The sequence below is a fragment of the Microtus oregoni genome, unplaced genomic scaffold, assembly GCF_018167655.1.
Source record: "Microtus oregoni isolate MIOR12 unplaced genomic scaffold, Mior012 000040F_ref0000088, whole genome shotgun sequence".
Classification (NCBI taxonomy): domain Eukaryota; kingdom Metazoa; phylum Chordata; class Mammalia; order Rodentia; family Cricetidae; genus Microtus; species Microtus oregoni.
Window position 1 is genome coordinate 19,524,767 of NW_024543207.1, and position 14,692 is coordinate 19,539,458.

Here is a 14,692-nt window from a genome sequence, read left to right on the forward strand (position 1 = left end):
GATGCCACCTTCTATGGAGGAGGGATACACATTATGTGTGGCGCCCATGACAGATAATGAGCAGGAGGCATGGGGAGTGCAACGTCTCTGGGTCGGCCATGCGCTATACGCTACAGTAGGATTCACGAGCAAGGGACTGGAGATTGAAAGACACACAGACAGACAGAGACACGGTCATCATTGAAACAAAGAATATCAAGAATGTCCCCTTGAATTAAGAATGCCCCTTTGAATCAAGAATGTTCCCTTGAATCAAGAATGCCCCCTTGAATCAAGAATGCCTCCATGAATCAAGAATGCCAACTTTATTGTGTTCCAGGGCAGATTATATAGGATCTCCTTGACCAATGGCCACGCCCTAACTCTCAGCAGCAAGCCCACCAGAAACCACTCCCCTGTCTCAGAGCAGGTGCAGGAAAACAAGTTGTTTACCCCCGTCAGGCAGGGGGTTACAGGAAATTCAGGGTCTGGAGGTCCACAGTCCTCAACAGGGGAGAAAGGTGGTTTCTGCAAAAACAGAGTGGCCTTGCCTGTGTCCCCCCTGCCTGTCACATGTCTACCACGTGGCAGTGATGTTTCCATGGTGAAGCCACCTCAACGGTGTTGTGTGAAGGACCATCAGACATCTGTGTTACAGGCAAGCTGACTGACAGCACTCTGGCCTGTCTGGAGCCAATTTGTTGGCCCAGTCCTGCTTATCTGACCGGGATCAACAGCATCTTCCTGTTCCCAGGAGATGACGATGGGCATGGCCACCATGCAAGACTAGCCTTTGCACGTCCTTTCTCCAACCCTTGCTTAGTTACTATGAAATGCTGAGATGCAGACACCAGAACTAGATCTTACTTCTGGTGAGCACCTTGTGTCTGTGAGTCCTCCAAGGCAGGCTCTGTAGCAAGTGATTCTCAGGAGATTCTGAGTCATAGCTGGCCTGCGCCTCGGGCTCTAGAAGCAGGTGTAGTGATGATAGCAGCCTGCCCTGAGGACGACAGAGGTGTAACATTCCTCTTAAAAGACTTTGTATTTTCTCTCCAGCAGAGAGGTTGAGAAGCTCATTGACATAACTGTAATAGCTAACCAAGAGCTCCGCAACAGTCTGTGTGAACTGGAACGGTAAAGCAAGTCCTGGCTCACTTCTACTCCCTGATCAACAGACACGAACCAAAGTTAGGGTAAAACAAAGCAATGGAAACCTTCCCATTCCAGCAGGATGCTTGCTAGTTCTGTAAGTTAATACCCCTTGGCTTGAGATGCCTTGATGTCAGACTCTCCCTGTACAATGGGACATCAGGATTAGATGCTTTGTGCAAATGTTAAAACCCACACAAGGTCTTGAATGACACTTACTAAAGCAGTATTTATGAGTTTGGTGTGGTGGTTTAAACCTAGAGTCCACGCCAGAGGCTGAAGCAGGAGGAGGGGGAGACTAGGAGGCCAATCTGGACTACATAATGATGGCAAGGACAGCCTGGGCTACAGAGTGAGACTTTATCTCTCTGGATTATGTGTATTGCTCCATCTTCGCTACACTAAGGAATGAGCTGAGCATACAGAACGTCAGGAGTCACGTGAAGTCAGAGGAGGCAAGTCCTCCCTGTGAGTGGGAATTCCAGGTCAGGGGCATGGGAGGCATCTCCAGCCCCAATGCTGCCTCTGAGGACCCTCCCTGGCTCTTTGGAGGCCTCCACAGCTGCTTTCCCTCTGAGGCCATCCTTCACATCCCCTGGGACTGCAGCCATGGAGGACCCTTTTCTAATAAGTGAGAGGCCCTGGGTTTGATTGCTAACACAGCAAATAAATACATAAGAATTAGGGTGACGTTTCTGAAGGAGGACAAAGTTGGATTGATCCTAAAGACCTTTTGTTTTCTAGCTGTGTCTGAGCCCTGTTCTCCTGAACAAGGTGCAGAGCACCCCCTGCTGGGCAGACAAGGCTGTCAAGGCCTTGTGGTCTCAGCAGGTTTTCCACTAAAAAGGCTCCCCTGGAATTAACAACAATTTAAAACTAAACACAACAAAAGCCTTGAACAGTCACATACAGGGATCTGTGATTTGAGGTCCCATCTTCATAACTCCTTTCTGTGTCCTGGCTTGGCCATGTTGTAGAATTTGAGTGAACAGGATGTGATGTGCAACTTGTGAAAAACTGAAATATTCCCAGACGCACTGATTTTTTTTCCTTGAGAGCATTTAGAAGGGGATGTGCGTAGTAAGAATTAAAGGAGATGTGCATAGAAAGAATTAAAGGGGATGTGCATAGAAAGAATTAAAGGGGATGTTCGTAGAAAGAATTAAAGGGGATGAGCGTAGTAAGAATTAAAGGGGATGTGCACAGAAAGAATAAAAGGGGATGTTCATAGAAAGAATTAAAGGGGATGTTCATAGAAAGAATTAAAGGGGATGTGCACGTTCGTAGAAAGAATTAAAGGGGATGTGCACAGAAAGAATTAAAGGAAACATAAACGAGATCTTGCTTTCTGGATTTACATCTTGCTTACATCCGATGCCCAGGTTCCTCTTTAAGAGTGAGTTGCCCAGTGAAGATGTAGGTTTAGGGTTGTGTTGCAGATGCACCAGCTGGGGAACAGCTGTCTAGGTGGACGCAGGCCCACTCAGTAGGAAGGAATCCCATGCCTGGCATGGAGAGGCCATAGACTTGAGAGCCACCACTACCTCTTCCTAAGGCACCATGACGTTGACCTGTTCTCTATCTGCATGAGTGACTGATGGATGCTCTCACCCTTCACTGAGGATGTAATGGAGACTTTTAGAGAGGTGCACACCAGTTAAAACACAGAGAATAGGGTGTGCTGGGGGAGGGGTAAGGAGGGAGAGAGGGGGCGGAAGTGATGTATAAAATTCTCAAAAAAATATTTACACAAAATCGTATCAAAACCCAGAAAATTTATTTTCTCATTACTGAACAAGTTTCACAAACAGAGAAATGCACTTCAAACAACTCTGGAAAATGGCCTATGTGATGAGGGCTGAATTCCAGTCTCTACAAATGCAAAACAGAAAGGGCCAGGAAGGAGCAGCGCTCTGTGTTCTGCTCAACTCAGGCTTCCTACACGGATCCCCTTCATGCCTGCCACAGACATCCCGAATGGATACTGTTAAAGCCACACCTCGCGGTCCCCACTGGGCAGAGGATGATAGCAGCCACCATGTAGTGGCTCTCTCTCTAGCAAGCACCACACACTTGCTTCCCCGACAAACTTTCCTCACAGCGTCGCCTATGGAACATGCTTGCATTTTAAAGTCATATTTGCTTCTCCTAAGGCAATCCTTGGTGATGCTTTCAACAGTAACCAACAGCTAGGACCCAATTCCGATTTCCCAGGGGTTTTGGTTAATATTCTAATTTTAATTTTGAGATATTCATATGTCTGAGAAAGAGTGGTGTGAGCGTACACTCTACAGTGTTTGTGTAAGGCAGGCAGGCACACCTTGTGCACCTGCAGACCAGAACCTCTTCCTAGACTCCAAGTGCTCACTAGGGAGCACGCTCCCGTGCTCTCTAACCCTATCTCTGGCCACCATCATTTTACTCCCAGGTTCTCTAAGAGCAGCATCTCCCAAGACTACTTCATGGCGCTTATTTCTTCTTTGCCCAAATAAGTTCATGTCACACAATGTCCAGTTCTATTCAGTCAGCAACATGACACTCTCTTTGCATCAAATCCTCTCATGTGCAGGCAGCTTCTTTGCACACCGGTCCATCAGCTGAAAGACACTTGGGCTGCTAGTAGCTCCCAGCGGATATGAATGGTACTGCGGTGTGCATGGGGTGCAGAGGTCTCTGCAACACGCTGGTTTCATTCTCTTTGGCCACATGCCCCAGGAGTGGTGCTTGTGCTTGAGGATCAGAACATCCCTATTGGGGTATTAATTCCTAGTACGCACGGCAGGGTTCTCTCCTGGCCATGCCCATTAGCCCTATCACCGTTTCACTGGCAACAGACACACTTACTGAGATGGACAGCTTCCTGGGACTTCGACCTACATCTTTCTGGCGATTAGTAGTTAGCATTTTATCACATGTCTGTCAGACATTCCCGTGTCTTCAGAGAGACATTAGGCGGCTTGCCCACATTTAATGGGTGTGATGATTAATCTTGATTATCCATTTGATGGGATCCAGACTCACCATGGAAACAGATCTCTACGCTTGTCTATGAGGGATCGAGATTAATGAGGTTAGTGGAGATGGAAAGGCGTAGTCTAAATGTGGTTGGCACCATTTCCACCAGCTGGGGGCTCAGAATGAACAAGGGAATGTTAGCTGAGCACAAGCACTGAGCACCCTTGGCTTCCTGACGGGATGCAATGGGAGCAGCCACATCATCGTCCTGCCAAAGCTTCCACACCACGACGGATGTGTCCCTTAGGATTGCCAGCAGAAATATCCCTTCTCCCTCCAGTTGTTTCTCACCCCGTGTTTTTATCCTGGGAATAGGAAACCAGTCCCACTGCTTGCTCCTAGTCTCCTCTTTGGTACGCCCTTGCATGCTCTCCGCATTAGCCTGGATAGACGGACACTTTGTAGGTGATGGCTTCCATCCTGTAGGTTGTTTCATTGACAAGCTTTTTAGTTTGATGTGATCTCCATTACCCATTTTTGATTTTTGTTTGCCTATGCTTTTGAGATCTGATAAAAAAAAAACTACCCCCCCAAGAGCCCCAGCTATTCCAGTACCCCAAAGTATTTTCCTCAAGTTTCCTTCGTTCTGAGAGTTTGCTGAATTCTTTAGTCCTAACACACTTCTGGGGGGTCTCTATTTAAAGTCACGTTAACTGCAGCGGCCACGTCCTTCCACTTTTCCAGTCTCACTGCTTCTTCCTGCTCTGCCATCTGATTCCTCTGGCTAGGAGTTTTAGAACAACATTGACGAGTGAGTGTCTTTGTCTTGCTCCAATCTGAGAGGAAAAATGGCCAGTCTTTCCTGATCCAGCTCACCGTTAGCTACTGGTTAATGTTAACTGCCCTTTGTTGACACCGACATATTCTCCTTCTGTACCAGCAAGTTCGGTCTCTGAAGTGATGTCTCCACTGAACCTACTCAGGTATCTTCACGGGCTTCACCCTTCAGCGAAGGTCTAGGCTGCCCCATTCGCTCCCAGCAGGAAGTGGGTGGGGCCAGAGTTCTCAGTGCAGCGGTTGGCACCGGAACGAGACACCAGGGGTGACCCCCGCTGAGTCTACTGAAGAGCTAACACCTTCCACAGAAGCACAAAGTCCTTCATAAATGCTGTCTGCAGATGTGCTACTTCCGCCAACTCCCCGTGGCCTTTGACCCCATTCTGTCTTCTCCTACACGCAGAAATTTATGTACTAGCAGGAAACAAACTGTCTCCAAAGAGCGGTGGCCTATATACAAATATGCCAAGCAACATTAAGGTGTTAATACATTGTTTAGAAGGGCAGGAGAGGGAGTGTGCGTGTTCACAATCACACTCGTGAGAAAGAGTCAGATAGGTAGGAGGTAGAAAGGGAATGGCTTACACACTAGTTCCTCCCTGGCTCTAGAAACAATTTCTAGAACCACCCTGTTAAAATCTCTGCCCTCAGGTAACCCTGAGTTACCCTGGGTGACTCACATTCAAATGCCTCCCACAGGAGTGTGGATCAAAGACTGATGACCTTGTCCTCTGGATGGGTGCGTCTGCTCTGCCTGCCGCAGTCACTGCCACAGCCACCAACCCGCCTGGACACGTTTATTTGCACCCTCAAGTATTTTGTGTTTTAGAAATCACCAAAAAAAAATTGGACTGAACAGTTAAAAATTATTTACCTGTTTCCTTGCCATCCACGCCCCTCCACCTACCAGGTACTTTGGAAATAATGGGCCCAGGCAGCCAAATTAGTATCCTGGGAGTGGAAAAGGGCTTTCCTGACAGGCAGACTGTGAGTAGCTTGCCTGTGACCTTGGGCTGGTCTGCAGCGCCTCTGCAGTGCCCCCTGGTGGCCAAAACGTAAAAACATTTCTCTTCCACAACTGCATTAGATAAACTGCACAGCCACATTGCTTTGTTTTTATACAAACAACAAAATGAGCCATCTCTGAGCCAGCACAACAGCTCCAAGGACACAGTGCACCCAACCTGACCACAGAGGCATGCCCAGCCCGGGGCTCCACCCAGCTTCAGCTTCACTCCGTCTGTATCCGGATGGGCACCAGGAATCAACAGGCCCTGAAGCTGCCTCACCTCGAGAGAGCCGCCGTCCAGCACTAGGGTGGCTTCTGCCCTGCAGATGTGCCATGGGGAAGAACAATATGGTAGCCAGATTGGAGCTGGTGCTGGTGGAAAATGCCGCTGTCCACGGAAACTTCCAGAGGTGCTCAACCACTGGATACCCCAAACATACAAAGCCTGACCCCTTGGTCTCACTTGCAACCCACTCAGTCATGGTTGTGAGAGCTACTCAATAAGCGGGTGAGAGTCACCAGAATCCTTGCCAGTTGTGATTTTACAGGCATGAACCATAAGTGACCAGCAAAGCCTACAGAGAACCATTCCACTCCACAGTCGGGGAGATACCTTCATCCCCACTAGGATGGGACACCAAGCATCACACATAACTAACCAGAACAACAGTGCATATGGCTGGCTTTTATTTTTTATTATAAAAACACATACAAGAATTTTAAGAAATGATGAATAAGACAAATTATAATCACAGTGAGTTATTAAACCCATTTCTATGTACAAGTATAAAAATTCCGAAAGTGGAATACCATCCAATGTAAGACACATCACAGATAGCACTGTCTATCTATGCACAGACCACAGGGCTCTGCCGCCTCCGAGTGGCCATTCCCACAGTCCAAACGGGAGCCTTGCACTGCCATCCGCCTGCTTTCCGCCTTCTCTGCTGGACTCTTAGCTGAAGGCAGGTTAACCCTTACAACAGGTGTCAAGGCACTCCTCTGCACAACGACCAAGACCTTAGGGGGACCCCTCCTCCTCAGGGAGCCGAGCCTCCCTCACTCAGGGTGCAGAGCTTCCTGCTGAGTCAGCTGAGCCCTCAGCACTCAGGGAGCCGACCTCCTCCAGGCAGCTGACGATTGCAGACGGAATAGTGTTGGACGTCTGTGTCCGCCAAGCTTCCAGGATCTTGGATATCTCTGCTGGGTTGCTAGGACTCAAGTCACAAAGAGCATAAACAGCTGCCAGCTGTACACCCCACGGGATATCTGAAAAGAAAGTTCAGATCCGTCATGACACAGCGACAGGAAGCATCTGCTCTTCAGAGTCTCCACTCAGAATGGATTGTTTTCTGCCAGCAATGAAAATTAAATTCCAAAGAAAAATGTCTCCCAATAAAAAAGTTCATTCAAGATATGTCTACAAAGGAAAACTAAAAGTCAGAGCTCCCCGTAATCTGAGCAATGGCTGTCATAAGGAGGGTGGAGCTCCTCTGGTCCCATGAAGCTGTAAAAACACATGGATCCTGAAACAGCCAACAAAACTCAAACCATCCTCCAGGGCGGTCTCTAAGTGGATCAGACATGAAAATCATGATACAAAAGACCAAAGAAAAGCCTGTCCTTGTGCCACACTGACAGCGGATGAGAGCCAGTGTGACTCTAGGCCAGTGTGATTCTTATGCCAATCTGACCCCAGGCCAGTGTGACCTCAGGTGAGTGAGATTCCATGACTGAAGTGACTCTAAGGCCTGTGTGAACCCAGATCAGTGTGACTCCAAGACCACTGTGACCCCAGGTCAGTGTGACTCTAGGCTAGTGTGTCAGTGTGAGTTTAGTCTTAGAGCCATTGCCCCTATCTTGGCAAAAGTTTAATTTTTTAAATATAATTTATTAATTCATAATTTAGTTAATGTAATTCATTGAAATTTAAATTTAGGAGCTAAAGTTCATTATTAAGCATGTACCTCTGTATTCTACCTTCTGTGAACAAGGCAGGGATAAAGAAGGCAAAGCATAGTTTAGGCTGAGTGTCCCTCATCCAACGCACATCCTCAGGCCTAACCATGACATTCATTAGAGATCCTGTATGCCCTCTATACACAGCAAAGGCAATCCAGCAGAGCACTTTAATAATTTCATGTACTAAGTTTCCTGGCAAGGAATTTTACAGCTATAGAATTTTGTCAGTGCCCAGAAAGTCTTATTTTTCAAATAAGGCAATGCTCATTCTCTGTCAAAGGCAAACACCAGAGAAACCCATGTGTCTAAACTGATCTCAAGACTCAGGGAAAGCATAGACCATGGCTCCCTTTGGGACCATGAATGTCAAAACCACATGATCGTCAAGTTAGAGGGGCATTGGCTCATGTCCTCAGAACAGGCAGGGAGAGCAGTTTGAAGGACATGAAATCCACATTCTTACCTTCATCCTGAGCGTGTTGTATGAACATACCAATAACTGAGCTGATATTCTTCACAGCAGTTGGAAATCCTTCCTTCAAACCCAACTGGCCTAATCGACCTGAAGAAACAAAATACAATAAATGTAGGCTTCAGTAAATGCTAGTCAATATTCCTAGAAACTGTAAGTTCATGTTGTAGTTTAACTGTAGCAGGAGACAACATTCAGTGAGACAGCTGAGGCCACAGAGCTCACAGCGTGACCCACCCTGCCCTCCAGGAGACATTCTGAGAAGGGCTCACCACCTCTTACCATGCAGAAGCACAAAACACCTAATGCATTCTTAGGTAGTATGCTAACTACTTTTATGTCACCTTGATGTAAGATAAAGTCATCGAGAAGTGAGAATGCAGTTGAGAAAATGCCTCCATGAGACCAGTCTGTAGGCAAGACTGTAGGGCACCTTCTTAGTTAATGATTGATGTGGGAGGCTCCCACTGGTGGTCCTGGGTTCTCTAAGAAAGCGGGCTAAGCAAGCTAGTAAACAGCACTCCTCCATGGCCTCTGCATTAGCTCCTACCTCCAGGTTTTTGTCCTGACTTCCTTTAACGATAAATTATAATGTGGAATCGTAAGCAAAATAAACCCTTTCCTCTCCAAGTTGCTTTTGCTAATTAAGACAGGTAGCAAGGCACAAATGGATTTAAATAGTGGTCACCACAAAAAATGTGAGACAGAGAACTTTACCAGGGTAACAGGGAAGGCTGGCATTTGCCAGCACGGGCCGTCTTACTCCCTTCTCCCCCTGCTCTGGGATAGAAAGTCACTAACCAAGGGTCTGAGACTGTGCCCCATAGAGTACATGGGATCACCAGGCCCCTGCCTGTCCAGGCATTGATTTGACTCTCGTGAATATCCAGCCTTTTGCTGTTGCTGGTTCTCACGTTCTCATATTAGGTAACATAATACCACACACATTTTTACTTATTCGCACCCAGGCAAGCTTCTGTCTCGGATGTTTTACACACGTGCCAAGCACAGCACCACTGACTAGTGTGAGGCTCATGAGGAGGAATGCGTGCGGGTACGGGACAGTCAGCAGGCCACGGCACTGCCCACTGTGTACTTGTTCAGGCGGCACATTCCCGAAGAGTGACATTATTCAACAGTGTTGCCTTTGGCGTTTAATTAGCCAAAGGGCTCTTTGAACAAACTAGGATAACTTTGGTTTGTGCCCCTCAGGAGGAAGGGAGCATCTACAGGTCAAACAAAATATGAAGGCTGTTAAAGAACAGAGAGTACTTCTGATGATCTGGAGGAGTGGAGGCTGCCACAGGAGGCAAAGAGGAACAAAGTAAGTGAAAGTGAAATCTTGGGGTTTCCGTGAGGAATCCAGAGGCCTTCTCCAGAGTTTACAATGAGGAGAGTCTGGGTCTCAGTTCAATCAAACAGCGACTTTGATTTCTAGAACAACCTGAAGTGATCTACTTAGACTCTATAACTGGGAGGGCTGATAAGGAGGTATGCAAGTTGTGGCCCCCCAAACTGAATGGAAGCCCTCAGGTTCAGCACCTGTGCCTTTGCCTACTGTGTTATCTTGCTGACCTATGATGTTATTTTAGACACTGAAGACCACTGTGTACTTGGTAGCAACTCAGTGTGTGTGTCGCCATGACCTCTAGAATCAGAAATCAAGCACACTACCATGGAGCAGCTAAGTCTCTGACACAAATGGCTGAAGGACTCAGGGTAGCGAGAGAAAGAGTCAGGAGCACAACGAAGCGCAACCTTGCAGGAGAGGCGCTGCAGAGCCAGTATGTCAGCATGCTCAGTCCCCACCAAGGGCCTAACCAGAACTAGGGCGGCAAGGCAGGCAGACAGCGACTTACCGATCAGCCTGAGCACAGACGCCACAATAACGTCAGGGGTGTACGCAATGTTCGAATGTCCTTTCCGGTACTTGATCCACTTGTCCATTACAGGCCACAGCTCCTTACTAGAGAACAACATGACAGATACATGCCCGTCACTGCGCAAACAGTACGCACAGTCCCACAGTACAGCTCCTGTAATTCTGCTTTTCTTTCCAGCCCCCAACCCCTTTCTGATTACAGATGTAAATGGCATGGCGAGAGAACAGGGATGGGAGGGAAGAATGAGGTCTGGAGTCACTGAGAGGACAAGGACAGAGCACTCGACAGGTGCCCGCTCTGGTCCCTCCTCTGATACTCAGAAAGAATGGCCCTGCATCCCTGAGCACATCATGCATCCTCAGACAGGCACCAGGCAGAGCTCTGCCATTCCTTATGTGGGGCCGACTGTGACATGCTCCTCTATGTCTGTGTACAAGGACCTCACAGACAGGACCCTTGACACAGTTACCACTCGAAAAACAGACCTCGGGGCAGTTCTCACCGTGGGACTGATGTCTGTCTTTCCTGGGCTCGGGAGAGTGAAAACACACCTCTCCCGCACAGACAACTCCGTGCAGAGGTGACCCTCACAGAAACTAAGTACTTCAAAGACACAAGCCACACACTGTGTGGTGAGCAGTTTAGTGTCATATTCTCTCTGAAAGCAGGCTTTCTTGGCCAGAATTCAAAAACAACTTTTTTATATGGGGGACAATTTTCTCCTCTCTCCATGGATAGAGAGAGCATGGTTAGATGCACAGACGAGCAGAGAAAGCCGTCTGGGACAGCAGACACCCTGTCCTATTGCAGAGCAGCTAGCTTGTCATTGGCACACTGTTGCTCCTCTGGGTTTTCTGGCCTATGGGGGCATGAAGGTAACGAGTGCACACTGCCCCAGCTTGTATTCGCTGAGGTGCCTGTGCCGATGTCATTCTGGAGAGGTGACTGAGCGCAGGCCCTCAAGTCTGAGTCACTTCCCTTGGGGCGACATGACATTACTGGGAATAGTGAAAGTAGTTAGTAGCATACAGAGAAACAAAGCAGGGGGATTTGGGTGACTCAGATATTCTAGGAGCATATCTGTTAACTCCTATGGAAATAAGTGGTTGGTATTTCAAGTGACTTGTGTAAGAAAGATCCCCCTCCCTTTCCCCAGCTCTATGTTAAACCAGCAAAGCTGCTCACCTTATGATGTTATCATGCGTCCAAATCCACCTCTGGTGGCAGCAGAGGAGATCAATGGCAAATATGTATTCCCAAATGTTTGCACTGAGGTCCTCACCAAACTCTTCACTTGACTGAAACTCTGTTTTGGGGCATAGCTGTATGGTCAAAAGCAGCTTAGAAACCACGATTCCAACATCTATGGGAGCATTCTAGCAAACAAAAACAAACATATTAAAAAGAACATCTTGGGATGCTAGCAACCTGAGATTTTAACAGCAATCTGATAGGCCGCCATCTACCCAAAGAGTGAGAGCTAGAAACTAGTTGTCACAGTAAAAGCTCCTGGAGCCACGATCTGCACCAATCAGAGAAGAGCTGAGCTGTGATTCAGACAGAAGCACAGACTGCAGTCAGTACAACCAGGGAATTGAGGTCATAAAACGCGGACTAACACTTAAAATTGTATAAACTCTGCGCCTCTACAAACGCTGACCAGTCTGCCCTCCCACAGACCACTAGATGATGGCGCCAGCCCCCTTCACTTCTGGGCTTCAGCTGTTCCATTCTCACCCATGTGAGCCGCTTAAGCACCTCCTGCCCTGTTGAGTAACAATCACACGGAGACACCACTTTAGGGCAGCTCTCCTCTCCAGAGACAAAGGCATATCAGACAGTACCCAGTTTTGTTTCTAAGAACATTAATATGACTTTGTGGCAAAAAGCTTCCTTTCCCTGAGGGGCCCAGGGTGGGACTGCAGGGGACTGTGCACACCAAGCAACTCCCAACACGGCTGCACTGCTCAGGATCCCACCAGCACGAAAGCAGATCCTGGGCCAAATGTGGGCTCAGACCAACACAGAGGAGAGCCGGAGCTTGGAAATCTGTGAGCCACCGGCACTTCTCAGGTTTCCACAAGAGCATACATCTTCTTGGAGAAGCTGGTGACTTTACAAGCTGAGAAGATGCAGAACCACATTCTAATACTTCTCGCCACATTGACCTATCTACGAGTCTGCAGCAGTACTAACTATGCAAGACGCTGGGGTTCCCAGTATAGGTTGTGGTTAGAGCTAAGGTACCTGGCACCAACACGATGAGTTACAATGTCTGAGAGACAGCCTTTATCATGGGAACAAACATTCAATGAAGCTCATATTCCATATTCTCAACTTGACTTCTAACAATCCCAAGTTAAGGGCTTAACAAGAGTCTACTTGCTAGAGCTGTAGTTTTCGAGGAACGTATCATTTATGATTACTTAAAATGCTGCTAACTAAATGAGTCAAGTTTACAAAGACCTCTCGCTTAGGAGATGTAATCTGTTGTATGTGCCTTAACACGACACTCGTCAGTGGTCAAAGTACAGTCACGCCTACTTTTAAAATTGTTACCTGATTTCTGAATGGAACAGGAATAACAAAGCTAAAAGCTTTAAAAACGGGTTAACTTTAAACCTTAAAACCAAGTACTGCTGTATAGCAAGTCATCATCTCTGTACACAGAAGCCCTTTGTGGACTGTGTCATCTCCATGGAGTGAACATGGAGGTGCTGCAGAAAAGAAATAAAAACCGAGTGTACCTTTTCCCAGCTGAGAAATGCTCTCAAGCAGTTCAGAACCTCCCCTCTGGCACGCTGCCTGGCAACCAGCTGCATGGCTTGACTAACGGCTGACTGGGAGAGAAACACTTCACGCCACATGTTGGCAATGAATAGCGTCAACTTCTCAGATTCTGGAAAGTCTGTAAGAAAGAGAGGGATAAAAAGAGAGACTTTATGTCTCACCTAAGAAACTGACTTAAAAACTAGGCACATATTTTACTTCACAGGTGCCTCTCACCCGGAGCAGACAGGCTTGTGAGTGGATGGTCAGTGGGGCTCTCTCAGAATTCGCTCTTCCTCCCTCCCCGTCTTGGGTACTTCTTTGAGTTTTGAGAGACAGGCCTCATTCTGTAGTTCAGACCGGCCTCAAACTGGTGGCAAACCTCTCACCTCAACCCCCTAAGTGCTGGGATTATAAGAGTGAGTGGTCATGTCTGGCTTGGCATACTGTTAGCTAGACTTTAAGCCTAAACAAACGATCAACAACTGTGTGGAAATGAATTCTCTCGAAATATGGTGTATCAAATAGGAAAATTCTGAGCCTGAAGCAATGTGAAAGCAAGATGCTTTACCTTCTCTCCGTCAGTGCACCCTTCCTCCCAGCCAATCCACTTTCCACATTACATTTGATAGTTTTGTACAGGTTTAACATACAACAGTCTCTAAAGTGGAACAATTGTTTAACATTTGTACTTATTGCTGCAAATTCTTACTCTCCCGGCTTTTCTCTTCTTAAATAAACTTGACAAACAGTAACATAAAACTTTAAAGAGTACCTCCTTTCCAGATGGAACACCCCAATCCGTTTGCTATCGCTACAAATCAAGTTGGTATTACTGCTTCAGTGTGCCATGTATTTTCTCTCTGACACAGGCCACCTAACTTCTGAGATCTGTCCATGGTGCTGATGCACAGCTAGGCAGTATTCAGCTGTTCAACAGACAACAGCGTGCTGTCCTGTCCATTCAGCCACTGGCAGACATTTGTTTCCAACTACAGGATATTATGAATTAAAATCATAAATATCCGTGTTCTCAAGTCTGGGTAAGGATGTCTCCATTTCTGTTGGATAAGTACCTACAAATGGAACTTCTCAGTACGTAATGAATTGAGTGTCTTAATTTTACAAACAAAACCAGTTTTCCAATGCAGCTAACATGAGGAGTTCCGTCCTGTTTGTCATGAAGACATAGCTGATTAAAGCTTTCCTCCCCTTTGTCAGTGTTCCCAGGAGCAAAGGGTGAGTGGGCCAGAGCACAACCACAATGCACTGCTTTGATGTGCTGCTGTGCAGCCTGTTACTCTGATGCCCCTCCTAGGCCTGACCCACATTCTTCACTAGACAGAGAAATTTTCCTGAGTCCTGTCCTGGACTATGAAATCCACCTTCCAAGTACAATCCTTGCTCAACAAATAGTTAATGGCTATAAGCAGTGCATTTTTCTGGGTGGGATAGAATTTGTCCACCTAGACTGTCATGCCACCTCCTGTGACGTCTGCGTGGTCTCTCACGTAGGCTGTGGCACGAGCTTCAAGGAAGCGTGCCCGCAGAGGTGTGTGTGTTTGTGTATGTGTGCGCTTCCTGCATTGGAGCCCTCACACTTTTGGCATTACCTGCTTATGTTCTAGGGAACACAGTCTGGTTTCCTCTGGAAGGGAAGACAGTATGTTAAATTTC

The 14,692-nt window shown here is 47.2% G+C and overlaps 1 protein-coding gene across 1 annotated transcript in view; it reads right to left on the reverse strand.

Annotated features, from left to right (window-relative positions):
- Window positions 1–6,594: 6,594 nt before the first annotated feature.
- Window positions 6,595–14,692, reverse strand: part of Ice1 (interactor of little elongation complex ELL subunit 1) — a 41,178-nt gene continuing 33,080 nt past the window's right edge. Inside the window, exons 15-19 of the mRNA XM_041632108.1 lie at window positions 12,994–13,154; window positions 11,432–11,622; window positions 10,223–10,329; window positions 8,355–8,453; window positions 6,595–7,198 (exon numbers count right to left, since the gene is read on the reverse strand). Of these exons, the coding sequence (XP_041488042.1) occupies window positions 6,993–7,198; window positions 8,355–8,453; window positions 10,223–10,329; window positions 11,432–11,622; window positions 12,994–13,154 (764 nt within the window). The 3' untranslated portion in view covers window positions 6,595–6,992. The remainder of the gene's footprint in view (window positions 7,199–8,354; window positions 8,454–10,222; window positions 10,330–11,431; window positions 11,623–12,993; window positions 13,155–14,692) is intronic.